General features: G+C 52.7%; 4 protein-coding genes and 1 long non-coding RNA gene across 6 annotated transcripts in view; 4 read left to right on the top strand and 1 right to left on the bottom strand.

Moving 5' to 3' along the window:
• The first annotated feature begins 2321 nt into the window (after positions 1 to 2321).
• FAM83C (family with sequence similarity 83 member C) lies at positions 2322 to 7336 on the top strand. Its single transcript, XM_054723929.1, has 4 exons — positions 2322 to 2934; positions 4918 to 5085; positions 5280 to 5404; positions 5905 to 7336. Exons 1-4 carry the CDS (start codon positions 2422 to 2424, stop codon positions 7334 to 7336), a joined length of 2238 nt encoding a protein of 745 aa, XP_054579904.1. The 5' UTR covers positions 2322 to 2421.
• Positions 7337 to 9603: 2267 nt separating this feature from the next.
• Positions 9604 to 17311, top strand: EIF6 (eukaryotic translation initiation factor 6). 2 transcript variants are annotated; one of them, XM_008149691.3, is made up of 7 exons: positions 9611 to 9744; positions 9960 to 10071; positions 10176 to 10261; positions 12790 to 12965; positions 13491 to 13667; positions 13854 to 14035; positions 17032 to 17311. In XM_008149691.3, exons 2-7 carry the CDS (start codon positions 9965 to 9967, stop codon positions 17039 to 17041), a joined length of 738 nt encoding a protein of 245 aa, XP_008147913.1. In that variant the 5' UTR covers positions 9611 to 9744; positions 9960 to 9964; the 3' UTR covers positions 17042 to 17311. The 2 variants fall into 2 exon arrangements, with proteins under 2 accessions (XP_054580176.1, XP_008147913.1); XM_054724201.1 differs by lacking the exon at positions 12790 to 12965 and having other exon boundaries at positions 9604 to 9744; positions 9960 to 10261.
• Positions 17312 to 17784: 473 nt separating this feature from the next.
• Positions 17785 to 19548, top strand: MMP24OS (MMP24 opposite strand). The gene is made up of 2 exons (XM_028157867.2): positions 17785 to 17881; positions 17955 to 19548. Exon 2 carries the CDS (start codon positions 17958 to 17960, stop codon positions 18117 to 18119), a length of 162 nt encoding a protein of 53 aa, XP_028013668.1. The 5' UTR covers positions 17785 to 17881; positions 17955 to 17957; the 3' UTR covers positions 18120 to 19548.
• Positions 19549 to 21179: 1631 nt separating this feature from the next.
• MMP24 (matrix metallopeptidase 24) overlaps positions 21180 to 25743 on the bottom strand; it is a 41802-nt gene continuing 37238 nt past the window's right edge. Inside the window, exons 7-9 of the mRNA XM_054724357.1 lie at positions 25058 to 25196; positions 23413 to 23679; positions 21180 to 21527 (exon numbers count right to left, since the gene is read on the bottom strand). Of these exons, the coding sequence (XP_054580332.1) occupies positions 21190 to 21527; positions 23413 to 23679; positions 25058 to 25196 (744 nt within the window). The 3' untranslated portion in view covers positions 21180 to 21189. The remainder of the gene's footprint in view (positions 21528 to 23412; positions 23680 to 25057; positions 25197 to 25743) is intronic.
• The window catches only part of LOC129150970 (uncharacterized), a 58740-nt gene continuing 56138 nt past the window's right edge, over positions 23142 to 25743 (top strand). Inside the window, exon 1 of the long non-coding RNA XR_008557762.1 lies at positions 23142 to 23268. This is a non-coding gene — a long non-coding RNA (uncharacterized LOC129150970). The remainder of the gene's footprint in view (positions 23269 to 25743) is intronic.

Below are 25743 nucleotides of genomic sequence, written 5' to 3'. Positions count from 1 at the left end.
ATAAACAATGTGCTATATACAATAGAATATTATTCAGCCTTAAAAGGAAGGGAATTCTGACCAGGCTACAACATGGATGAACCTTGAGGACATTATGCAAAGTGAAATAAGCCAGTCACAAAAGGACAAATATTGTATGATTCCACTTCCATGAGCTATCTAGAGTAGTCAAATTCATAGAGACAGCAAGTAGAGAGGTGGCTGCCAGGGTCTAGAGAGAAGAAGAAATAGGGAATTATTAATGGGTACAGAGTTTCAGTCTTGCAAGATAAAGAGAGTTCTGGAAATGGATGATGGTGATGGTTGTACAACTATGCATATGTGCTTAATGCCACTGAATTGTAAATGGTTAAGATGTAAACTTTGTTATGTATATTTTACCACAATTAAAATAGTTTTTTAAAAAAGACAAAGCCAAAAATATATACCATATGCATGCTGAGGGATTAACAAAGGGACTCAGCAACATAGAAACGTGACTGCCTCCCCTCCCAGGAGCACTTCTTCAACCCAGATAAGGCCCTGGTTCTCCCCTCAAATAAATCTGAGGATAAGGCCCTAATGAAGGCCTTGCCACCTTGGCTGCCCCACAGCTCATTACCTTCCCACGGTCTGACCTTGTTTACTCAACCTCCTGCCCCTCACACAGCCTCTCCACCCCCAGGGAAGGGTCTCCTTCCAGCTCCTGGTGCTCCAATTTCTGTTCCTGCCCCTGAGATGGGATGTAATGTTCCCACATGTCAGCTCTTGGTCTATGCTTCTTCCTCACCCCACCCCACCTGCTATCCCTTCCCCACTTCTAGACTTCTTAAAGACAAAGCCAGCCCCATTCATCTTTGATCACAGGGCCCAGCTTGATGCTGAGGGGGCCTACTCCCCGCCCCCCTGTGCATGTGTTGGGCCCAGTGTGAGAAACTCTGTGGACATAAAAGAACCTGTGCTCTGGACCTGACTCCAGATCAGATAAACCAATTGCAATCAGTACTAAACAGGGTCTCAAGACATGGCATTAGGTCTCCTGCCATCCTCATTGGACCTCATCCCTCCATAGAAGGTGGTCCCTCAAGCAGGCATTAATTACTCTGTTGTGACCATTTCTGCCTGGCCTGGCCCCCCAACTAGCTGCCATCCGCTGACCCCTCTTCCCCAGAGCAAAGCCTCCCACCCATGCTCCTGAGGATGCTGGGACTTTGGCCCTTGTTGGGAACAGAGATAAGAAACCTGCCAGCCCTGTTTGCCTCCTGACTTTGCAGTGTGTTCCCCTCCCCCCTCACATTCTTTTAAACAACCTTTCTCACTAACCATTTAATACTCAGCTCCTGAGGCGGGGAGGAAGGCTGCGGTCTGGTCCCCACCAGGCCGAGAGCTTCCCCGGAGTAGAGCGTGTTGGGAATGCAGCCTCTGGAACAGCATTTCTCAGGGGTGGGCTTCAGCACACTGCTCCAGAGGCACCATGTCACTTTTAAAAAGGCAAGCTCCAGAAGCCCACTCAGACCTTCTGAATCAGAATCTCAGGTGGGTGGAGCCTGGGGATCTGCATTTTAACACATCCTGGCTAGTCTTGGGAACTGCAGAGAGAGAGGCACAGCTCTAGTGCCTAGAGGATGGGCGAGAGCTGGGGTGAAGGTGGGACAGGTGACCGTGATGCCACAGCTATGGAGGTGGAGAGTGGCAGGGCCATATGGGAACAAAAAAAGGCCCACAGGTCACGTCCTGTGGCAGTTCTGTGACATTCCCTTTAGCTCTTATTTAGGGCCTGTGTGCAGGTGTGCTAGGCTTGCAATGGCCATCATGGTATGTTTGGGGTTATGGCTAGTCTCTGAATTAGTGTTTGGATCTGTTTACATGTGATCAAAATGTGTGGTCTGCACATCAGCCTGTAGGCTACGTGTGTCTGTCAACTCTCAATACGTCAGTCAGCCTGCATGCTTGTGTGTTCACATCTTTATCTTGGTGTCCTGAGTCATTCATCCACCCTAGTGTGTGTGTGTGTGTGTGTGTGTGTGTGTGTGTGTGTGTGTGTGTGTCTCCCTGAGCAAGAGCGTAATACAACCTCCAAGGGGGCTCTGGAAGGTCAGGGTTTGAAGGAAACTCGCTAGGAGCTGGTGTGGATGGCGCACGTAATGCTGGTGGGGGTGGGGGGGTGGGAGTGTGCTAAGGGCCTACCACTGACGTTTTCCTGGGAGGGCAAGTCCCAACAGCAGGCCAACAGGCAAGGCTGACCCAACAGGTTCCAGAAGCCAGGGGCAATGGGGCGGAGCATAGCTCCTGACTTAGGTGGCAACGGGTTGGGGGCCCTGCCACACTGGGGCAGGCAGGCAGTCAGGCAGGAGACAGGATTTGCTGCTCTCTTCCTGCTGCAACCAGCAGGGTGCAGGACATGGAGCCCACTGGAGGGTGACAGCAGCCTGGTGGGCGGGCATGTTTGGAGGCCTGGGGCCTGGGGGCCTGGGAGCACAGGGCATGGCAGGACCCCTGAGGGGCAGGGTGGAGGAACTGAAGCGGCCCTGGTGGCGGGAGAGCTCACCACTGGTGCTGCAGCACAGCGAGGCAGCCCGGCTGGCGGCCGACGCCCTCCTGGAGCTGGGTGAGGCTGCCTACCTGCGGGTCATCTCAGAGGAGCAGGAACTGCCCTTCCTGAGCTCCCTGGATGTGGACTACATGACCAGTCATGTGCGTGGGGGTCCTGAGCTGGGTGAGGCCCATGGACTGGAGGCCTCAGGACCTGACCGCCTCAGCCTGCTCTCAGAAGTCACCTCGGGCACTTACTTTCCCATGGCCTCTGACATAGACCCCCCAGACCTGGACTTGGGCTGGCCTGAGATTCCACAGGCCACAGGCTTCAGCCCCACCCAGGCTGTGGTCCACTTTCAGCGGGACAAGACCAAGAATATCAAAGATCTTCTGCGTTTCCTCTTCAGCCAGGCCCGCACGGTAAGGACCTCATCTCTTCAGATATTCATTTCACAGATGTGAAAACTGAGGCCCCGGGAGGGAAGGGATGAGCCCAAGGACACTGCAGCTTAGGTGCAGCACCTATCAGACCACAAGCTCTTAGAGGATGAGCTGTATTTTATTTATCTTGGTAACCCCTTGGCATTCAGGGACATTATGGATAAGCATAGGATGGCCCTCAAGGACTCCACAAGCACCCTGAAGATGCATGCAAAGTAGTGCATGTTGCAGGGAGGGATCCTTCCTGCATCTTTCTTGGGAGAGGGTGTATGGCTTTCATCAGATTCTCAAAAAAAGTTTATGATCCCCAAACTAAGAATCCCAACCTTGGTGAAATCTGAGCCACCCTTTGACTTGCAGAGAAGGAAACTGAGGCCAGAGAGGGGCTGGGACATGCTCAGGAAGGTCCAGTCAGGAAGGAGAGGAAAGGGTCCTGACTCAGGTACAGCCCTGACTCCTGGCGTATGTCTCCATCCACCCCTCACCCTGTGCACTCTACCTCCAGCTGGGCCTGAGGCAGAGGACCCCTGACTCAGGAGGCAGGGGAATGAATCACATGGCCCTGGGCAGGATTTGCGGTAGGTTGGCTTCAGTGCCCTTGTCTGGGGGAGCAGCTGTTGCAGACAGCAGGAGCCAGGATGCTGGGATCTCAACTGTTCATTCAGAGCCTCCCTCACAGGCCTGCCTTTGCCCGGGGCAGGGGAGGGCCAGGCCTAATTGGCACTGGGAGTGAGGTTATTAGTGAGGTAGCCGCTGTGGTCACCCCATCCCTTTGATCTTTCCCCTGTACCCCTGGTCAGGCCTGTGCCATGTACTGGGAATCCCCAAGCACTTTGCCTCCTCACCCCCCATCTAGACCCTTCACCTCTGGGCCAGAAGCTTCTGCTCTGGGCTGCCACTGATTCTGAGTAACTTTGGGAAGCTTCCTCTCCCTGCTACCCAATGCCCAATGTCCCCGTGTGTTAAGGAGGCAGCAGGAAAGGAACATGTATTGAGCTTCTGTTGTGCGTTGAGTATTTTCACATTTAATTCCCCATAACTCTGAGATGTAGCTATCATTACTTCCATTTAGCAGATGAGGAAGTTGAGGCTTCCAGAGGTGAAGCTACTTGCCCAGGGCCATATTACTAGGAGGTAACAGAATGCAGGTATGAACCCAGTTCTGTGTGGCTCAAGCTGGAATGCTTTGCTCTGCATGTCCTCCTCTCGGCCTGGGTTGGGAGAGGAGGTTCTCATAGCAGATGTATGAAATGGGAGGGGTAGGAAGAGACAGTTGGGGGTTTGGTGGCGCCAGGGGTTATTCAGGGCTTCTCTGACGCAGCCCATTATATGAGCGAGGCCACAAGCCCCAGCCCCTCAACTGAGGAGAAAACCTGGTCCCACTTGGCGTGGGTGGAAGTGAGGGAATCCATGGTTGTAAGATGTCTTGCAGACCTCGGTAGCTTTATAGGGAAACTGAGGCAGGTCTGGTAAAGGACACTGAAGGCCCCAGTGCCTGGCTTGAAGCTCTGATCCTGGAGAAGGGAACCTCAGACAGATAGTCCCTGGGCCAGAGGTAGGGATGGAGCTGTGGGGAGAGAGTGAGGACCCAGACTGGGAATTGGGGTCTGGCTTCTGCTTCTGACTCCTTCTCCCTTCTGGGCCTTAGTTTCCCCATATGCGGAGTGAAGCTATAGACTGGTGCAGTCAATCCACAGGCATCTTTGAGAATCTGATGACAGATACACATTCTGTCCTCAGAAAAAAAATGCACACAAAGACTTCTATACGACATCTAGGGGTTTAAGAGAGCGAAACCTCCCTGTGTCTAAGTTAAGAACCACTGGGCTAGGTCATGGCTAAAAGCCCTTTCAGTTCAGGTTTTCTTGCAGGGTCTGGCCTCCTGCTTTTCCATCCAGCGCTCTCTTCCTGGGACCCCAGGCATTGCCTCTGGCAAGGCTGAGCTTCCCCTCCCTCCTCCAGGTGGTAGCTGTGGTGATGGACATATTCACAGACATGGAGCTCCTATGTGACCTCATGGAGGCCTCTAGTCGGCGTGGTGTCCCTGTCTACCTGCTCCTGGCTCAGGAGCACCTGAGCCACTTTCTGGAGATGTGCTATAAGATGGACCTCAATGGGGGGCACCTGCCGGTCAGTGAGGGACAGGGGCAGTAACCAGGGGTGGGGTGGGGAGTCAGGGAGGGCAGAAGAGTCACGTGGGATGGGTCAATGGGAGTGGGGGACTGGGTTCCCTTGGCTGTTTAAGGTCAGAGACCCCATGGGATTTAGACATGAGTCCCATTCTCTCAAGATCACCCCCCAACCTTCATCCCTCCTTGGTTCAGAACATGCGTGTACGGAGCACATGTGGGGACACATACTGCAGCAAGGCGGGCCGCCGCTTCACAGGGCAGGCCCTGGAGAAGTTTGTCATCATCGACTGTGAGCAGGTGGTGGCAGGCAGCTACAGGTGAGCAAGCGGGACGGAGGCAGAGGGCCTGGGGCTGGGCCACTGGCTGGCAAGGGCACCTGGGATCTGGCAGCTTTGAATTTCCATTCATCCACCTCTTCCAACATGGGCCGAACAGCCACCACCTGCCAGGCACTATGCAGGGCTCAGGGGACAGTGTGGGGGGTGAAACAGCCCCAGGCTGGGCCCTGGAGGTGGTTCCTATGTGGAAGGATTACTTTAATGCTATTGGCATAGAAAATAACTATTTTACCTTGAAACTGGAAGGACTTCAGAGAACCTTGCCCCTAGTCCATTCTATAGATGGGCAAGCTGGGGCCCTGGGACGGGAAACCACGTGCCCAAGTCACCAAGCCGGGCTAGGACCCGTACAAACTCTGGAGTCAGAGCTCTGCCCCCTCACGTGGACCCTTGTGGTGGTGGAGTTGTCTTTTGCTGTGACTCCTGCCTAGGCCCAGGGTTCTGCACTTTGCTTCCTGACCCTGACACTCTGCCCCCAGCTTCACCTGGCTTTGCAGCCAGGCCCACACTAGCATGGTGCTGCAGCTGAGGGGCCGCATCGTGGAAGACTTTGACCGGGAGTTCCGCTGTCTGTATGCTGAGTCACGGCCTGTGGAGGGCTTCTGCGGTGGCGAGGATCCCAGGGCACCGTGCCCTCCTCTGGTGGCCCTGGCCTTCGGGCCCAGCATCCCAAGCCGCAGGTCCTCATCGCCCTCCAGCACCAGCCTCAGCAGCATCAAGCACTCCCCTCTCATGGGCCGCTCCTCCTACCTTGCTTTACCAGGAGGCGGTGGCTGCAGTGACACAGGAATGGGGTCCTCATCCCCAGGCCCTACTGGTCGCAAAGCCAGTGGCCAGTCCTCCCTACAACGCCAGCTGTCAGATCCTAACCATGGCTCACCACCAGGGCCCTACAGGGCCAACCTGGGCAAGATGGGGGCGTCCCCATGGTCCCAGTCCTCCCCTGCCCTCAACCACAGTAGCACCAGCCCCTTGACCCTGGCAGTGGGGTCACCTCTGCTTACTCGCCCACGCTCCCTCCTCCCCTTCTCCCGTGGTGTCCCAGCCCTATCTAGGCTCCCAGAGAATGAGCTTCCAGGAAGCCAGGAGCCTTGCCCCCCACGAGGTCGCTGGGTACCTGGCACAGCCCTGGAGACGGTGGAGGAGAAGAAGGTGTCTCTGAGTCAGAGCCATGGCCAGCTGGATCTCCTCATGCCCTTTCCCAGAGCTCGAGAAGCAAGACGCCCTGATTCTGGTGTTACCTCCAACTCAGACTCCCTGTGGCCTGGTGAGCAGGCCCAAAAGGACAGGAGGTTATCCCCAAACCAGAGATACAACCAGCTGGATCTCCTTCCGCAGGCCCAAGGTGCTGGGGGTACCCCTGCGTCAGGCTCCCCCAGACCTGGCAATGGGAACCCAGAGGATAAGAGGCTGCCTCCAAACCACAGCCATGGCCAGTTGGACCTCCTGGCACAGTACCCTAAGACTGGGGGCTCCAGAGTGCCCCCTGAAGCCAACTCCTCAGCCAGGGCTGGCAAGCAGGGTCCAGATGAGCGACGGCAGACCCTGGGCCACAGCCAGCTGGACCTCATCACAAAGTTTGGCCCATTCCGGGGTGAGGGGCCTGGGCCCAATAGTCTCCCTAGACCAAGCCATGCTCGCAAGCCTGGAGTGGGCTCTGGGGATGAGAAGCGGCTGACTCTGGGCCACAGCAAGCTGGACCTCATCACCAAGTATCATCAATTGCAGGGTGCCAGGCAGGGACCTGAGCAGGGCCTCCCTGGGAGACCCAAAGGTGACCACTGCAATGGCAGTGGCAATGGCACATTTGGGGATGAGAAACGGCTGACCCTGGGCCACAGCAAACTGGACCTCATTACTAAGTTAAACAAGTCCAAGTTCAAGCTGCTCCGAAGCCGCTTTGAGTCATAGTCTTGCTCCCAGCAGGGACATATCCCTCCTACATCTGCTGAGACGAGATCTGGTTAGGTTCCAAGCTCTGGGGTCGAAGCTTGGGCATAGGCTGCATGGGGAGGAAAGGATGTCTAGAAGCCCAGGTTAGACACTCCCTGTGCTCAGGGTTCTTGCTTACATACACACACACACACATGCGCGCGCACACACATGCACACACGCACAGATGCACACACACAGGGAAATGGAACCCTCAGTTCATGTTATTTGCCACTGTGCTGGGCACTTCACACCAGTTATGTCTCTTCCTTCATCTTCACATCCTGCAAGATAGACCTCTAGTAGGTAAACAATCCTAGGATCATAAGTGTTAATCTTTCCTATTTTATAAATGTGGAAGCTGAAGCCCAAAGAATTTGATGACTTGCCTAAAATCAGGTCTAAGTAAGTGGCAGAAAAGAGACCCCAATCTGTGTCTTTTACTTTTATGATTGTGTTTTTGCACAGACACAACCCACAATATCAACAATTCATATGTGCCCAGGCATACTAAATATACACATCACAGCGATGCCCCAAATGCCTTCACAATATACATAGCACACTAACAGGGTTCACACCCACAAGTTGCACACCCATAAGCACAATAAATGTCATTTGACTTAATGAATGGCTACACACAATATATGCATTCAGTCACATTGTAGACCCCTCAGGATCCACAGACCATAAATATATACATAAACACACACACACACACACAACACACACACACACACACACCAGAACATGCACCAACCAGTATTTTCTTGTACCTAAGCTGTGTACCCAGCCCTGCTTGGCATGCTATAGGGCTTACAAATGAATTAGGATTAAATGCCTAAACCACTGGCCAGCAAGACAAGGCTGTATCTAATTAAAGGCAAACCAATCAAAGAGGCTGGTAGAGAATGAAGGGCAGAGAGTTGTGGTAATGGTAGAGTGGGGAGGAAAATTTCTTAGAGGAAGCAGCCTTGAGCCAGGCCTTGAAGGATGAGGAGGATTTGGACAGATGAAGAGGGTTAGAGGAATTCCTGGTAGAGTGAACCAGGTAAAGAGCTATTAGGGAGGGGACTGAGGGAGTGGGTCTGAGCTGAACTGGGGAAGATGAAAAGGATGTACAATAGCACGCATGCACCCACACCCACACCCACATTTTGCTGAGTGTTCCCAGAAGCACAGGCTCTGACAAGTTGTGGGTCCTTTTCCTGAGCTCACCACCTGCCTGGGACAGTGTTATATATGATGCGAATCAATAAAAGCAGACATGTTATGACCGACCCAGCAGCAGCTTGGTGTGTCCCTAGGAAGATGGTGTTATGGAACCGTGCCTTGGGGGCAGGGGAAGGGCACCATTTAGTGCAATTATGGAGGGCTCTCTGGAGGAGTGTGGATGGCCACATGAGGGCTGAGGGGAGGAAAAGGGCTCCAAGCACCTCTGCCCTCACTGTTAACATTCTGAGAGCTCTTGTGGTTTTTGTAGATCCTACAAAATGTGGGTCAAGTATATCCTGTCCACGAGTGCACATCGCTTGACCAGCACCATCTAGCCAAGGGCCAGAAAGTGTCTGCCCAGTGAGTGATCAAGCACATGCACGGGGCACATAGTGGGAGCCAGTCAGCCCCACACCCTTTCCTACCCTGGACCCTCCCTAAGACTCTGCTTCATCCATCCTCTCCTCTCTCCAATACCTTCTTCAGCCTGGTTTCCTCTACTTCTCTGACTGCGCCTCTTTCTCCAGCCTCTGTCCTGCTCTCACTTCTCACCTGGTCTCAGCCCCATGGGTGACCTCATCCACCCCAGGCTTCAGCCCCAAATTTCAGCGCTTCACTTTCCCCTGGGCTCCAGATCCCGCCACGTGTGTCTCAGACCTCACATTCAATATGTCACCTTCCCCACACCTGCTCTTCCTCTTCAGGCTTTATTTCAGTAAATTCCTCCATCATCAACTCATCTGTGAGACATCCCTGGCTCCTCTTGTATGCCTCTCACATCCAACCAGCCACAAGTGTTGGTCAATTGTGCCTCCTAAAAAGTTCCTGGTCAATGGGGGGAAAGGGGACATATGTAATACTTTCAACAATAAAAGCAGACATTAAAAAAAAAAAAAAAGTTCCTAAAGGAATGAATGACGAATGAATGGCGAATAAATGAATGCATGAGTGTGAGCATCCTGGGGGCGGGGCGAGGTGACGTCACAACAGGACGATTGACACCACAAAGTGCATCCAGAGGGTGGAGCTAGAGTGGCCGGGAGCGCGGCGGGGTGCGCCCGGCTCTCCCGGAAGTCTCCTAGGCGGAGGCGGAAACGGAAACCTACTTGGGGCATTGAAGGCCTCTTGGAAGCGTGTCGAGTTTCTGGTTACCTGCTGAGTCCGTGTGGAGGGTCAGCTCGGGCTCCCCGGGTCCTGGGGTGGGGGTGGCCGGAGGACTCGGCGGGGCCGGTGGGCGGGACCGGGTGCCTGAGGGGCCGAGAGGGTGGGGCCGCGGTGGGACCTGAGGGGTGGGGTCGCGGTGGGTCCTTGAAGGGCCACACCGGGGGACCAGGAGTCGGGCCGGAGAGGACCCGCCGGCCCTGAACTCCCGGCGCACTGCCCCCAGGCCTCATGGCGGTTCGGGCGTCGTTCGAGAACAACTGTGAGATCGGCTGCTTTGCCAAACTCACCAACACCTACTGCCTGGTGGCCATCGGAGGATCGGAGAACTTCTACAGGTGCGACGGGAGCCTGCTGGCGTGTGCGGGTGGGTGGATGGGTGGCGGGAGCACCGGCGGAGCGGGGGCTCAGGCCCGTGACCACCGAGTCCGTGTTCCTACAGTGTGTTCGAGGGCGAGCTCGCCGAGACCATCCCTGTGGTGCACGCATCCATTGCCGGCTGCCGCATCATCGGGCGGATGTGTGTGGGTAAGCCAGGGAAGACGCCGAGGGAGGGAGCCTGCCGGCACCTTTAATTCTGTCCCTGGAAGGGACCCCCGGGTGACCCAGGGCTTCCCAGGCATTCCTCCATTATAGACTCTGAGGTCAGGGTCAACTCCTGGAGAAGGCTTCTGGATTATAGTAACAACAAATAACATGAAGCGTTTTCACTCTTACACTTGTTTGCATACCTTCTTCACGAAGAGCCTGGGAGGTAGGAATTACTGGCTTAATTTGACTGATGGGAAAGCTGAGACTTACAGAACCGAAGTGACTCACCAGGTACCACACCTAGTGTGAGGCAAGGTTAGAATGCCCTTTCTTGCCTGTTACTGACTCTGGGCCAATTGCTTTTTCTTCAAGCTAAGATTCTGGATCAACCTGTTCAGTTATTTAAATCTTAAATTCCCATGTCTCTGAGTGGCGTCCCTATCCTACCTCTCAGCACCATTGACTCTCTCTGAGCTGAATCTCCGTTTACTGCCACCCCTTATTTCTAGTTCTGCTCATATAGGAGTTTGTTCCTTTAATTTTTTAAAATCATAATCCTGATGATGCTAGCCTTTGAGTATTTTCCTTTTTTTAATATATATTTTATTGATTTTTTACAGAGAGGAAGGGAGAGAGGAGAGAGAGAGTTAGAAACATCGACCAGCTGCCTCCTGCGCAACCAAGGTACATGCCCTTGACCGGAATCGAACCTGGGACCCTTCAGTCTGCAGGCCCACGCTCTATCCACTGAGCCAAACTGGATTTGGCTAGTATTTTCCTTTTTTGAGAGAGAGAGAGAGAGAGAGAGAGAGAAACATCAATTGGTTGCCTCCTACATCCACTCTGACTGGGGATTGAACCTGCAACCTGGGCATGTTCCCTAATTAGGAATCAATCCCACAACCTTTTGATTTTACAACATGACACTAGCCAACTAAGCTACACTGGCCGGGGCAGTATTTTCTTTTTTTCTTTTTCTTTTTTTAAAATATATTTTATTGATTTTTCACAGAGAGGAAGGGAGAGAGCTAGAGAGCCAGAAACATCGATGAGAGAGAAATACCGATCAGCTGCCTCCTGCACACCCCCTACTGGGGATGCGCCCGCAACCAAGGCACATGCCCCTGACTGGAATCGAACCTGGGACCCTTCAGTCCGCAGGCCGACGCTCTATCCACTGAGCCAAACCGGTTTCGGCCAGGGCGGTATTTTCTTATTAAGGCAAAACACTCTTATTCCTAACCATGACTTCAAAACTTGAAGTTCTTTTTTTTTTCTTTTAATATATTTTATTGATTTTTTACAGAGAGGAAGGGAGAGGGATAGAAAGTTAGAAACATCGATGAGAGAGAAACATCGATCAGCTGCCTCCTGCACACCCCCTGCTGGGGATGTGCCCGCAACCGAAGTACATGCCCTTGACTGGAATCGAACCTGGGACCCTTGAGTCCGAAGGCTGACACTCTATCCACTGAGCCAAACCAGTTAGGGCCAGAACTTGAAGTTCTGATGTAATTAGGGAGAATTTAGCCTGACCATTGCTGTTTTATTTTATATTATAATGGTAATAACTGAGAGCTAAAAAGTTCACAGAATTGTGCCCTTGTAGAGGGAGGCAGAGGTTTAGACATTGTTGTCACAACATAACTGTAGTTTGTTCATTCTCATTTCTGTGTAGTATGTTTTATGTAAGTATATCACAATGTATTTATCCAGCCTACTGACAGTGGGCATTTGGGTAGTTTTCAGTTTGGTCTATTATACATAGTGCTGCAATATCTTTTAGTGAATACATGTATTGATTATATAATACCTAGGAGAAAATGGCTGGGTCACAGGGTATGTGAATATTCAGTGTAGTCTATGATGCCAGATAATTATCTGAAGTGGTTAAACAATTTACACTCCTATTGGTTGCTCAAATTTATGGAGCAACACTTGGTATTGATGTTCTTTTGAAAATTTTAGCCATTCTAGTAGGTGTGTGGTGTTATCTTTTTAAGTTGCAAAATATAAACTAATGCCAAGAGCACTTCCTACTAGTCCAGGTCCCCCTGGTTGGTTTTGTCAAAGTAGGTAGTGTGTGTTGGGACAGACTCCTAGGCTATCTCGGGCCTGCCCAGTAGGACTCCTGGTCTCCCTTAGTGTTACATGGATCAATTGTTTAGAGGGCTGGAGTTGGCCTAAAGCAGTGGTCGGCAAACTCATTAGTCAACAGAGCCAAATATCAACAGTACAACGATTGAAATTTCTTTTGAGAGCCAAGTTTTTTAAACTTAAACTTTTTCTAACGCCACTTCTTCAAAATAGACTCGCCCAGGCTGTGATATTTTGTGGAAGAGCCACACTCAAGGGGCCAAAGAGCCGCCTGTGGCTCGCGAGCCGCGGTTTGCCGACCACTGGCCTAAAGCTTTCCTGGGAAAGCTAATTAATTGGGCTGAGTTGTATCCTCAGCTTCCAGGACTCAGCAGGTATCTGTATTCATGGTCCTTCCTTGTTCCACCCCCCAATTTGGATCTTTCCAGGGAACAGACACGGTCTCCTGGTGCCCAACAACACTACCGACCAGGAGCTACAACATATTAGAAATTGCCTCCCAGACTCAGTGCAGATCCGGCGGGTAGAGGAGCGGCTCTCAGCCCTGGGCAATGTCACCACCTGCAATGACTATGTGGCCTTGGTCCACCCAGATCTGGACAGGGTAAGGCAGCCTAACTTGGCCCAAGAGTCACATTACTATCCTAGTAAATGGTTAGTCACTTTTCTTACCTATCAGGCAGGAATTAGGGGTATCTCTTATGGTTTCTTTATATACCTGTGGTCTCACATTTCAGTTACTCATTGGAATAGTGATAACAGAGACCTTCCATGGTGTGGTCAGTATGAGAAAGAAGCTGGAGAGGGTATTAATCCTTCAGAATCAGGAACCAGCCAGGGCCAGGAGAGATGATTGACACTTGAACCTTGAGTGTGCATTAAAGGGTGGTGTGGAGACCAGCCCCTGGCTGTTCAGGGCTTGCATGGATATTAGGGGCTCCATAGCTGACCTCAACTCTGCTCCAAGCTGTATCCCCTCCTTTTTCTGGATCAAGCTTTCATATGCAGCTATTTAGGAGAGGAATGAGAGGTTTAGGGCGTCAAGCCCTGTGTGGTTCTTGGCATGGAGGGCCCTGGATTCTTTGACTTGCAAGCCCTGGGTGCTGAGCACAGTACCTTTGACTGACAGGAGACAGAAGAAATCCTGGCTGATGTGCTCAAGGTGGAAGTCTTCAGACAGACAGTGGCTGACCAGGTGTTAGTAGGAAGCTACTGTGTCTTCAGCAATCAGGGAGGACTGGTCCATCCCAAGACTTCAATTGAAGACCAGGATGAACTGTCCTCTCTCCTTCAGGTCCCCCTTGTGGTAAGCATTCTTGTTCTCTGTCTCCTGCTGAAGCAGATCCCTTTGTCCTGCGTTATTGGGCTTATTACCCGTCACAGGTTGGGATTGGGCTGCAGGTCAGGGAGCAGGGCTTGGGGGGAGTTCTCATCAGGGATGGGAGAAACTGATCGTTGATGTTATGATCCATATTGAGCTATCACTTGACAGGCGGGCACTGTGAACCGGGGCAGCGAGGTCATCGCTGCTGGGATGGTGGTGAACGACTGGTGTGCCTTCTGTGGCCTGGACACAACCAGCACAGAGCTTTCCGTGGTGGAGAGTGTCTTTAAGCTGAACGAAGCCCAGCCTAGCACCATTGCTACCAGCATGCGGGATTCACTCATTGACAGGTATCTGGATCTCGCTTCTGCCTTTTGAGGGTAGGGGAAGGAGATCACCTATAATGGGAGCCACACTGTATTCATACCTGTAGGTTCTTTTTGTGTGTAAGGGCACACTTGCACAATGCCAGGCTGTCATAGGGTACAGCTGCAAGCATTGCCTGAGTATCTGCTCATCCCTGTCTTTGAAGACTTGGTTCAGTGTATCTCTTCTCTGGGCAAAGCTTCCCTCTGGTCTGTCTTATTTTATCACTTGCCCCATGTAGTTTGTATCTGCCTGTGTATCGGTACCCCAGCCAGCGGACTGATACAGAAAAGAGCTGTTTACTGAGGGAAGGAGGGGAGGCTGCCTGCAGGAACTGAGGAGACCTCGAGTGCCTAATGGATTTGGGGGTGGGGATTGCATCACAAGCACAATCACCTGGGTTTTTGTGTGTGTTTGTTTTTTAAAGTGGGCTCTTGGGCCTCAACCCTGGAGATTCAGGGGTGTGAATCTCTCTAGAATCTCTTCTTTTCTTTGGAAGAGCAGCAGGTGCTGGATATTCGGGCTCCTTCTCTCTTATTCCCCATTGAGGATCCTTCCTAGGGTGTACTACACCAACTGGCACAGCCCCTAATATCCATGCAGAATAGAAACTGCAAAGTGGAGCAAGTGCCCAGCAATAGCACTGGCAACAGGCAATATTTCCCTTCATTCTCCCTTCTTCATTTATTCATTCACCTGATGTTCATTGAGCCCTAAAGACAAAGCTTCATGTGGGATAGGCAACTCAGTGCTACTTCTGCCTCTGAGGGGCTCACAGTGTAGCAGGCGAGAAAAGTTGTTGTGGCCACACATACTCTTAGCTATCTTCAAAGAAGAAATAAAAGGTGCCTTAAGTGGCTTGGCAAGCTCTGGTGAAACACTTTTTGGGATCCAGAAAGGACAGTTCATTTAGTCTGGGCTTTAAGAAATGAGTAGGTAATTGAATATGCATAGATAGAGTGGGGAAGCACATTAAACAGACACACAGATGGAGGGATGTGAAGGGGAAAACTATTATTCCCAGAGTGTTGGGGACTCTAAATGCCCATGTCAAGTCTTTTTTTCCCTCCCAATTATAGTTGACACTCAATATTATATTAGTTTTAGGTATACAACATAGTGGTTAGACATTTATATAACTTAAGGAAGTGATCCCCCTGTAGGACTGGTACATAGTTATAATATTATCCTAATATATAAAAAAAAGCCAGGGGCTGTCACGACTGAAACAACCGGACGGATGACCCAACACAGGCTGCGTGGGGCGATAAGGCTGGCAGAGGGGTTAGTGAGGGATGACCAAATGACTGAATAGCAGGGTGCGTGGGGCAACCAGACCGGCGGAAGGGGGAGCAGTGAGGGGCGACCAGGCAGGCAGGCAGGTGAGCAGTTAGGAGCCAGCGATCCCGAATTGTGAGAGGGATGTCCGACTGCCAGTTTAGGCCTGATCCCCAGCAGTTGGACATCCCCTGAGCGGTCCCGGATTGGAGAAGGTGCAGGCTGGGCTCAGGGGGGACCCCCCCGCCCCCCGCACGGATTTCGTGCACTGGGCCTCTCTCTATACTGTACTTTACATCCCCATGACTATTTTTTAACTGCCAATTTGTACTTTTTAATCCCTTTACCTTTTTCACCTAGGCCCCCAACCTCCCTTCCCCATGTCAAAAAGTTTTGACTGTAGACCTATGATTTTGACCTTTGTTCTATGTTGGATGCTTGTTGACATAAATTCCTGGCATCATCCTTCAGTTAGTGATTCCCTCAGTCTGGAGTGGGGCCCAATCATGTGTGGTTATTTTAATAAGCTTCCCTGTGTGATTGTGATGGGGCAATTTGGAGACCACACTGACAGACTGTGCTGTCAGCCCTAGAGAGCAGTGGAAAGGGTCTGATTTTGTCATTTGTTAAACATCTTTTTTAAAGCACCTGTTATGTGCCAGACAATAGTGATGTGATGATAAATAAAATAAACCCTCCCTGCCCTTTTGAAACATAGACTCTCTCGTAAGAAAAAGTCAGTACTTACACCATTAATCATTTAACTAAAGAACAAAAAAAACTCTTAGTAACCTAAGAACAGAAATTTCTGTAACCTGATTATTGGTACCTACTGAAAAACTATAGCAAATGTTGCATTTAATGATGAAACTTCAGAAATTGTCATTAAAGTCATGTAGTCAGCAACACTGGTCAGCATTGCAGTTTGATAAGATAAAGAAATGGGTATTGGAAAGAAGAGACAAAACTCATTATTCTCCTTTGAACTCATTGAATTTGAGGTGCCTGTGAGACCTTAAAATAAAGGTGTCAGGCCAATAGAAATATGTACTTCATTTTTATAATCATGCACATGATTATCACTTGCAGGAAGAAAGTTCTGGCCTGAGCCCTGCCACTGGGGGATTTGTGGCTTAGGCACATCCCTTCCCCTGTTTGAGCCCCCTTGTTCCTTTCTTTCATGTCTGTTGGACTTGACCCTTGAGGATCCAACCTAAGACCACCAACAGTTTGAATCAATTATTTTTTATTTTTATTTTTTAAACATATTTTTATTTATTTCAGAGAGGGAGGGAGAGAAACATCAGTGATGAGAGAGGATCACTGATCAGCTGCCACACACCCACACTGGGGATCTAGCCCACAACCCGGGCATGTGCCCTGACGGGGGAATTGAACCCGTGACCTCTTGGTTCCTAAGTCACGCTCAACCACTGAGCCAGGGTGGTTGGGCTGAATAAATTATTGAGTTGACCCATCTGAATAGGGAAGGAGTTACTTTTACTTTTTAAGCATTGAGAGTTCTACACTGGATTTTAACTCATGGGATCAATGGAACCTGGAAGGGGCTTTGAATATGGTTCTTCAGGGCTAAGCCGGAACAAGGGGTCTGGGGTAAGGTTGGAGGCAAGCACCTTGAGAATGGAGGGTGAGGTGTGCTCTGTGAAGCACCTACTGACAATGCTCCTTCCTCTCTCTCTAGCCTTACCTGAATCACCTTCCATGCCGTTTTGTTGGCTCCTGGCTCTGAACTTTGGCTCCCTCTCAACGTCCCACCCACTGTGTCCCGGATGCTGGCAGGGAGGTGGCAGAGAGCTCATTGGTATCAAGTGGCTGGATGCCCAACCCTTCTTCACCAGTGCCCATCTCCTGACTCTAGTTACTGCAAAAATCTACCATGTACTAGCTGTCAGGCCTTATGGCTCCTAGCTGAGAGCTCTGCTGTCCTGTGCCAGCCAATTAAAGGCAGCTGCTTCTGATCATTCTGAATGTGTTGTTTGGCGGCTTCCCCCACCATTACTCCCCGGGGAAAGATGGGGGAAGATGCACGTGCGGGTGCATATACACACACATTCTCTCATCCCACACTAGTTCTCACATTTTCCACTCAACTTCAGCCTTATACTTCATGGACGTTAACTCTCCCGCCCCTGGGCTGGTGTAAGGACCCTGGGACAGAGCCCTGTGTAAGGCCTCTGGGGCACCTGACTATAGGGCAGTCTTGCCCTCTTGGACCCAACGTAGAGGTTGCTGGCCTGGCTGTCTGGTGCCCTGGACAGCCTCGACCTCAGCGGGCTCCTTAGTAGCTTGGGTGGGCCTTCTATTGGTCTCCTGGCTACGCGGGGCGTGTCACCGCAGGTGGAGACGGGATTGGCCGGGTGCTGGTGGGTGGGGTCGAGCTTGGGCCCCGCCCTCGGGGCCAGAAACTCCGCTCTGGAGGCCGGAGGGTGGTGACGTCACGGCGACAGCTCCTCCCGGCGCAGCTGCGCAGGCGAGCGGAACGTGGAGGCCGGCGCTGCGATTCTCCGGACCCGCTGCTCCCGCCGCGCGAGGTGAGGGCCTGAGCGGGGCAGGGACGGGGGCCGTAGGGCTGGCCAAACACCTGACGGACTTATACTCCTGCAGACCATGGGCGCTCAGCTGAGCGGCGGCGAGGGCGCCGCGGGGCCGGCGCAGCCCCAACCCCAGCCCGCGGCGCCCGAGGGTCCTGAGCGGCCTGGGCCCGAGCCCAGCCCCTGGGGGCCCCTAGACGACGTGCGCTTCCTCATCGCCTGCACCTCCTGGTACTGACTCCGCCCTCCGAGTCCCCGCTCACCGCCGGTTCTGTTCGCCTCGCCTGGTCCGGCACTGTGGTCTGTCCCCACCGCCCGATGTCTCTCAGCCTATTCCCTCCCGCCCCCACGCCCCCGCCCCAGCCCCACCGGCGCCCCAGAGACGAGGACTGAGGAGGTCGAGGGGCCTGGAAGGAAGTCCCGGCAGAGCTGCCTCCACAGCAGCGCCTCGGGACACCTCGAAATCGTTCGCTCCCCACCCTACACCCAAACCACCTCAGCTTTCCTGCTCACCCTCACCCTACAGCTCCAGCCATCTGGGTCCTGGCTCAGTCAAAACCAGGCTAGGGTTCTTGGTAAGACCCTAAAGCTACTCACCTCACCTCACTTGTTCCTTATTGCTGAGAACTCGGCTCCTGCTTTTGTTCGTGGTCATTGCACGATGTGCCTTGACTTCAGAGAAGACCTTGCTGCAGCGACTTCCTGAACTCCTCCTAGGGGAGGTTGCTCCTCCAGCCTGGATCCCCGGGAGGCATTATCAGGCTGCATTTCTGGGACGCTAGTTACACTGGGCCTCTTGGAGAGAGGGGATGTGTGATTGCTGGGCTTGCAGATGAGATGAATGGGGCAGTTCCTGGACACCCCAAAGTACCCTGTTTCCCTTCTCCCAAAAGCTTCTTAGGCCACTCTCAGAACCTGTTCCTCTTTCCCACATCCAAGGGAAATGACAGACTCTGTATTTTTGTTTTATTTAGAAATGATTTAAAAAACATTATACAAAGGCTGATCAGTTTAAAATGTGACTGACACTGAAATGCTGTGATGTTCCCCAGGCTGAGGGGAAGCTGGGCTCTGGGGCCTCCAGTGCTTTGCCCCTCTGTCTGCTCTGTCCTGGGGTGATGGACAAACAGATGGTCACAAGGCAGGATAATCCGAGTTTGGAAGCCTCCAGGCTGAGCCCTCTCTGGGTCTAGCCTTGCATCCCTCGCATCTGCAGCCTGGGCTGCCTGCCTCCATCTCCTGCTCTTTCTCAGCTGACCTTGGTGGTACTAGGAGCCAACGGGAGCCTGTGGGGCCTAGAGCGTTCAAGAAGTGAGAGCACCAACCTGAGGAGTGGAGAGGGACCGGGAAGGGGAGAAGGGAGGCCAGGAAAAGATGGATAAAAGAGACACTTCTGATCTCATCTTGGACCTTAGAGGGGTCCACAGGTGGAGACCAAGGCCCAGCCAGCTCACTGGATGGCCTGGGCATGTAACAAGCTCTCTGTGCTTCATTTGAGGGCGTGATGAAAATTACCCTTGGCCTCCCGGGGCCTACACTAGTTTCATGTGAGTGGACAGGTGTGAGCTAATAAAGTGCTTTGCAAAGTATAAAACAGTGTACAAACCTATGAATCACTAATATCTCCGCAGTTGTTCCCCACCCGCCCCAGGGAGCCCGCCCTTGGCCAAAATGAAAAAACAAACAAACAAAAAAAAAACCACAAAAAACCCAGAAGGATAATGACAGGGAACACAGTGGAGCCAAATAGGTGCCTCTGGGACAAGAGATTTTGCTTCAGACAGCGCCCAGGGCAGCAGAAGTCCCTGTCTCCTACAGGTTAAGCTGACCCAAAGATCAGAGGTCACAGGGTGGGGGCAAGGTCCTTGCAGGCTCAGAGGGCCAGGGTGGCAGCATCCTGAAGACTGGTACCACCTCCTGGATTTGGCAGAGAGCCAGCGGGCATCACTGAACCCATTGGTCTTGCCCAGGGCTTCTCAGTGATAAGCAGGGCTGCCTCCACGGGGTTGGAGTGAGGCAAGCTGAGCCCTAGGAATTCCTGCCAGAGACAGTGTAGGGTGGGCCCCTAGGCTTGGGGCCACTACCCATTGGTGGTGCTCTTTTCCAAAGAGCAATGCAGGAAGATGGCCTAGTGAGCTGGGTTAGCAAGGGCCAAGCTCATGATATGAACACTGGTTCCAGTCTGAGGAATCAAGTGGGCCTCAGGGTAGTTGGGGGTTATGGGCTCTGAGCACTTGAGAAGGCTGCCCTGACTCCCTTACCCAAGGCCATGAGGATGTTGGCCTGGAGCCATTTCTGCCTCACATAACTAGTCAGGCTGAGCCCCCAGGCCACAGGCTACAGGCTGGAGTGCTGCTAGAGACTGGGAATGGGGAGAAAGTAAGGAGAGTGGAGGATGGTCACAAACTCAGATCAGCCTCCAGAAATAGGGTCAGCGTCTGCCCCAGTGCTTTAGCCTCATGAGGCGGGCCTGGCTCCTGGGGTGTCTGGGTGTTAGAGTGGCCTTAGCAGCACCTTGGTCCTTATCACCTGGGGCATGGCCTGTCACCTGGCCTCATCACCAAGACAGTCACCTCTAAATCACCTAAAGCCTCAAGCAGCCTTTGCAGAATGGGACTTTAAACAGTAGAGACAGGACATTTAAATGTTCAAGATGTGACAGCTGGGTCCTTGTGAGACCCGGCTGGGCCACAGCCCTGCCTGCAGCATGTGACCCTAAACCCTGGGTCTCAGAGGAGACCCTGATGTGTGGAGCAGGTTTCCTGAGGGATCCGCTGCATGCCAGCAGGGGAAACCCGTCTTGTTGCCCACTGTTGGCAGCAGGGGTCCTGTAGCCTTGGAGAACAGTGGGGTGGGGGCGGGGGGACATCTGACCAGCAGGTGTTGGCAAAGAGGGACCAGGACTGGTGGCTTCTCCCAGATGGGACTGAGAGCACTAGTGCTGGCTTCCCCCAGAAGGTGCTGGGTCCAGCCAGGAACCAAGCTGTGGCGTCTCATGGACACCACAGGATGCAGTGACCACAGGGCCTCCACCTGGCACGGGGCCTGGCCTGTTCCCTTGAGTAGGGAGCAGTTTACCCAGGACAGAAGGCTGGCATCTGGGTGCCAGGCACCCACCCTGGGGCACAGCTGCCATCGCTCCCTGCCCCACGTTCATCCTAGGCCAATGCGCCCACCACTTCAACTACATGACCCCTAGCCTAGGGCCCTGCTGGCTCCAGTGGGCAGTGACCAGAGCTGCCCCTCAGACCCTGGTGAGGAAGGGCCTGACTGGCCGGACTGAGTGGACAGAGAGGGCTCTAAGCTGCTCACACCCACTCCTGGACTGGCCGCTTATAGTAGGTGACAGGCTGAGGGCCTGCCTTGTTCTTGAACTGGAAGATGGTGTAGACCAGCACCAGGATGCAGAGGGACAGGATGCAGGGGATGACCACGGCCACCGCATTCACAGAGCCTGGCATGTCGTTGATGGTCACCATGATGTCCACGTCGTCCTGGGGCAGCCGACGCTCCTTGCGCCGTTCCACCTCTTTCTGGTTGCAGCCCATCCAGTCACGCAAGATGTTGCGTGGGTAGCCAGGCTCCACACTCAGTTTCTGGTTGTCAAACTTCCAGTAGTCCCGGCCCTTGTAGAAATAGGTGTAATCTGCAGAAACACAGCCCAGCATCACCACCACTCCCAGACACTTCCCTGCGCCTGCATGTGAGGGCGGAAGGTGCTGTGGCTGTGTGGAGGGGCACCTCTCCCACCTGGGGGAGTCCCAGAGGAGCTCTGAAGGAGGGGTGGGCTTGGCAGGTGGTGGGAGCAGGGTGTGGGCACACTTGGAGGTGGGGAAGCACAGTGCTTGGCACATCCTGCAAATAGTGTGTCTGGGTCATGGAGTATCACCTGCATGGCTGCAGAGATGAGCACCCAGGACCTGGAGCAGCCCACCCCATATTCTCCAAGGTTCTGGGGAGCCATAGAGGGGCTTTAAGTCGAATTGGTAAATTCAATTTGTGCCTCCCAGACTGGACCCTTCTCAGCCTGGGGCCATAGCTCTGTCACACTGTCCCCACAGGCACCCTCACATGGGTCAGATCAAGCCCCCAACTTAGGGCTTGGACAGCGTGGCATCCATAGCTCTAGTGCCTCAGTCCAGCTCCTGCCTGAGCCAAGGGAGGCAGGGAGCAGGATTTTTCCTCTTGACAGCAGACACCACCTCTTGGCAATTATCATGGATTTTTTTTTTTTGCGGGGGCTTGGCATACATCACTTCGCAACAGTGATTACAAGATTTCTGGGACCCTTCTAGGGGAGGGGCTGGAAGTAAAGAAGACAGCAAACCTGGGAGGCCACCCCAAGGCTCCCAGCAACAGCCTTAGCAGTGAGCCAGTCCACAGATCCAAAGCAACACACTCGGACTCTCATTGGCCAGTTCCCCACCCTGGCTGGGACGTTCATTGGCCAAAGTCTTTGATGTCATCTGTTTCTGAGGCTCCCCAGAAAGCGAGACCACGTGTGTAAAGCATTAGGTACACAGGAGAGCCACCAGATAGCTGCTCTGTCCCTGGGGCTGTTGGCTTTCTTACCAGTGATATCTCATCAGAGTCCTTCCCAATGACCGCTAAAGTGGCCCCCTCTGCCTAGTTGCTTTCTCACAGCATTTCTTTCCCTTACAGCATTTGTTGCTGTCTTATTTTTCTGCCCCTAGCCTGAGAGACAGAATGCAATGCAAGTCTTGTTCTCTGCTCCATCTTCAGCCCTCCCACACAACCTGGTTCTAAGTAATTATTGTGGAAAATCTGTCATTCCATATAAACTAAAACACATCAACAAGATGACAATGATGATGATAGCAGCTAAAGCAGATGGCATGGGCCACGTGCTAGGCATTGGTCTAAGTGCTCTACATAATTTATTTAATCCTTACAAAATCCTGTGAGGTAGGTATCATTATTATCTCTGTTTTATAGATGAGGAAACTGAGAAACAAAGTGATTTGCCCAAACTCATATTAAGTGGTGGAGATGGGATGTGAAACCAGCTAGGCTGTGCTTTTGACCATATCAGTGGAGATGTATTCAATAGACATTTATGATACCTACTCTGCGCCTGACAAGACCCAGCCTCTTCTTGAGAAGCTCCTACTCTGGCCTCTAGGAGAAGCTTAGAAAATGTCTCTTAAATAAAGAAGGCTTCCCTCTCCACCTCCCTGCCCTCAAACCCTGGGAAAAAGCACCTTTGAACCACCATATCATTGCTTTTCAGATTTGATAACTCAAGGAACTCCTGGAGTACACCTGAGCCCATGAGGAATGCTGTTTGAAGGAATGAAGTCAGTCTATGAAAATATCCCTCAATGGAGAATCATCCCTGAAGATAAGAAATTGTGACTTGGTAGCTGGTAAGAGAATTTTACTGTGTGAACATGGGTGGATATGAGGCAGTTGTCTTTGCTCCCAGGCGGTGTTTCTCAAACCTGGATACCCTGAGAGTGTGCCCAAGGGCTTTGCTGAGACCCCTCCCACCCTGCCGGGCCCATACATACATCCTTCCTTGCTGATGAAGGCCCCTTGGGGAGCCTGTGGGATGCCCTTCCACACGGTGATGGGCTTGGGGTAGCCAGGGTCGGTGGCCCGCCGCTCCTCGCTGTAGCGCCAGTACTGCTCGCCTTTGAAAAAATAGGTCTTGCCCACGGGTTCCCAGCGCAGAGCCGTGTCAATGCCTTCTCGGGGCAGACAGCTGCCCAGCTCCCCCAGGCTGTGGGGGTACCCAGGCTCCACCGTCACCTCCTTAAACACCCAGTACTTGTCACCTGTGGCCAAGAGAAGCCCAGGATCAGCCTTCCCCAGTCACTCAATGCCAGAGGTTGTGGCTAGTGCCACTTGCCCATCTTATTCGGGGACTGAAGTTATTCATAGAGCCAGAGTACAACAGGGAAACAGCCCTAGGCCTGCTTGATACCCTCACTAGAAGACTGAGGCCTCTTGGCCCAGGCAAACTGTAGGGGGCAAGAGGCCAGAAGCCACTTACAGATCCTGGACAACTCCCTCCATGCCGCCCAGACTGCGTGTTTCACCCGCTGTGATTTGTTCCTTTCTCCTCTCTGGGTGATCTCAGCCACTCGTACACACTAGTGTTCCTTGCTCCCCCACTTCCACCAGTGACACCCAACTCTGAGGCTCTCTAGCCCATTGCCACTCTCTCAGTGGACTGAGCACCAGACCCGGGTATCCTGATGGCCCATCTGCCTCCGGGCATTTCCAAATTGGCTTTCCAGAGTTCCTCATCTCCACCACAGGGGGCGCCCTCCCTCATCACCTTTCAGCCTCCCAGCGTCCTGGCATCACCTTTGGCCCTCGTTCCTCCTCCTCTAGCTGTCTTTAGCCTCCCTGCTATGGGCCTTGCAGACATCACTCTCCTCAGCTCCAGCAACCATTTCAGAAATGGCCTCCCGCCTCCGCACCTGCTCTCTGGTTCTCTGTTGCTCACAGACATTCAGTGAATTTCCAGTGTTGCCCTAAGAGATCAATAGTAAATTCTGGCCTGGCAAACAAGGCTCCTCAGGCCTCTCCCCAGAAAACTACCTTTTCAGGCCACTTCTCACAGCTTTCCGATGTCCACACGTGCACATCCCCACACTCCTCCTTTGCCCATGCTGTTCCTTCCCCCTTGGAATGCATTCCTTGCTTCTCACTAACTGTCTGTATCTTATCTGACCCAGGTCAAGGTAATTGAAGTGAAACCACCTAGCACAGGATGGGCTCGGGGAGGGCACAGGGTGGCATGCTGCACATGTTAGGCCCCCCTCCCCCTTCCCTGACTGTCCCAGCCTCTGATCTGTCGGGGCTGTGTGGCCTCCTCCCTCTGCGTCACTGATAGGGTGGCCTTCCATGGAGCACTGATGGTCTTCAATGGCCTGTACAACCCTCTACTTCATGTGGCTGAGGCTTGTCACCCACCAACTTTGACACATACAGACCCTTAACAATCACTCCTTGACTTGATTTCCCCAAATTGTGCATTGTTTGCCTGAAGGATCTGTCTTTTCAAATGTCAGTGTCACTGTTAGGGCTAGAAGGACCCTTGGGGTACATCTGCCTCCCACCCCACTTCTCCCAGTTCACAGATGATAAAAAGGGGGTCCCGAGGACAGGGAACCGTCCCAAGTCCCTCAGCAGAGGCCACATTACCTTTGAAGAAGACAAATCTTCCATCAGCCCTTTCATAGGCTGCATCTATGCGGGCAGGCAGGCCCTTCCAGAACTGCTCGATCTGCATGGGGTAACCCTCCTGCACCCGGTTATTGCGCAGGCGCCAGAACCAGCGATCCTAGGGGTTAAGGAGAGGAGAGGAAGAAGCATAACCTGTGAACCCAGTGCTCAGCCCAAACCACCAGATACCTTCCCCTGGGCCCAGCCTTGAAACCCTTTGTCAAGTCTGTCCATTTACTGCTACTAACTTTCAAAGCCCTGTGGGGAAGACAGGATGCTCATTAACTCTTTTTAAGTAAGCCTCCTTAAAGGTGCAGCCTGAGTCAGAGTAGACAGGTCTGATGGGGGAAGAGATGTGGAGGAGCAGACGGGATGTTGCCAGGGCCTGGAGTAGCCACGTGAGGGCAGCAGAGAGTCACTGACATCAGCCGAGCCACTCCTGAGTCATTGAGCCTGGGCAGAGTGCCCTCCTCATATGTGGCTGGCTCCATCCAGCAGGGCAAGGACCATGGGAAGCAAACCCTCTTTTGCTTGGGGGAATTCCCCCAAGACCTGGGTGTGAATTCAGGTTCCTCCACTTACAGCTGCATGACCTTGGGCATAGCCTCACCTGCAAATGGGGGAATAATGAGGGATCAGATGAAAGAATATAGGCAAAGTGCCTA

Source organism: Eptesicus fuscus, chromosome 12 (genome assembly GCF_027574615.1).
Source record: "Eptesicus fuscus isolate TK198812 chromosome 12, DD_ASM_mEF_20220401, whole genome shotgun sequence".
Taxonomy (NCBI): domain Eukaryota; kingdom Metazoa; phylum Chordata; class Mammalia; order Chiroptera; family Vespertilionidae; genus Eptesicus; species Eptesicus fuscus.
The sequence above is the reverse complement of the archived record's forward strand: the minus strand, read 5'-3'. Positions and strand labels throughout refer to the sequence as shown.